Below are 304 nucleotides of genomic sequence, written 5' to 3'. Positions count from 1 at the left end.
GAGATCCCAAACCGTAAGCAGCAAAACCCGGCCAACCCACTCACAGCAGAGAACCCCAGCCTCTTGAAGATGATAGGTCCCGCGTCGATGGTCACATTGCCCAGAGTGACCTCGTAGCCTTGCCACTGGTTGATGGTGAGAGCCTCGAAGCCATACTGGAACCAGGACAGGTAGCTCAGCCAATCCAGGTAAGGCGGGATCGAGCTGGAACGGAAAAGGTGGTGATTATAGGAATGAGGAGTAGTGTTTGGTGATGGTCAGTAGTGAAGAGGATTAATGGTGACTGATTAATTGATGATAAATT

The 304-nt window shown here is 50.7% G+C and overlaps 1 protein-coding gene across 2 annotated transcripts in view; it reads right to left on the bottom strand.

The window, feature by feature from the left end:
• The window catches only part of LOC119593818 (protein white-like), a gene marked incomplete in the record, with an annotated part of 20,205 nt that overhangs the window by 1,352 nt on the left and 18,549 nt on the right, over positions 1-304 (bottom strand). For both annotated transcript variants that reach the window (XM_037942848.1, XM_037942847.1), the window contains 1 exon segment: positions 45-204. In XM_037942848.1, the coding sequence (XP_037798776.1) occupies positions 45-204 (160 nt within the window).

This window comes from Penaeus monodon, chromosome 32, assembly GCF_015228065.2.
Source record: "Penaeus monodon isolate SGIC_2016 chromosome 32, NSTDA_Pmon_1, whole genome shotgun sequence".
NCBI classification, from domain to species: domain Eukaryota; kingdom Metazoa; phylum Arthropoda; class Malacostraca; order Decapoda; family Penaeidae; genus Penaeus; species Penaeus monodon.
Note: the sequence above shows the minus strand (reverse complement) of the source record. Positions and strands in the feature narration are given on the sequence as shown.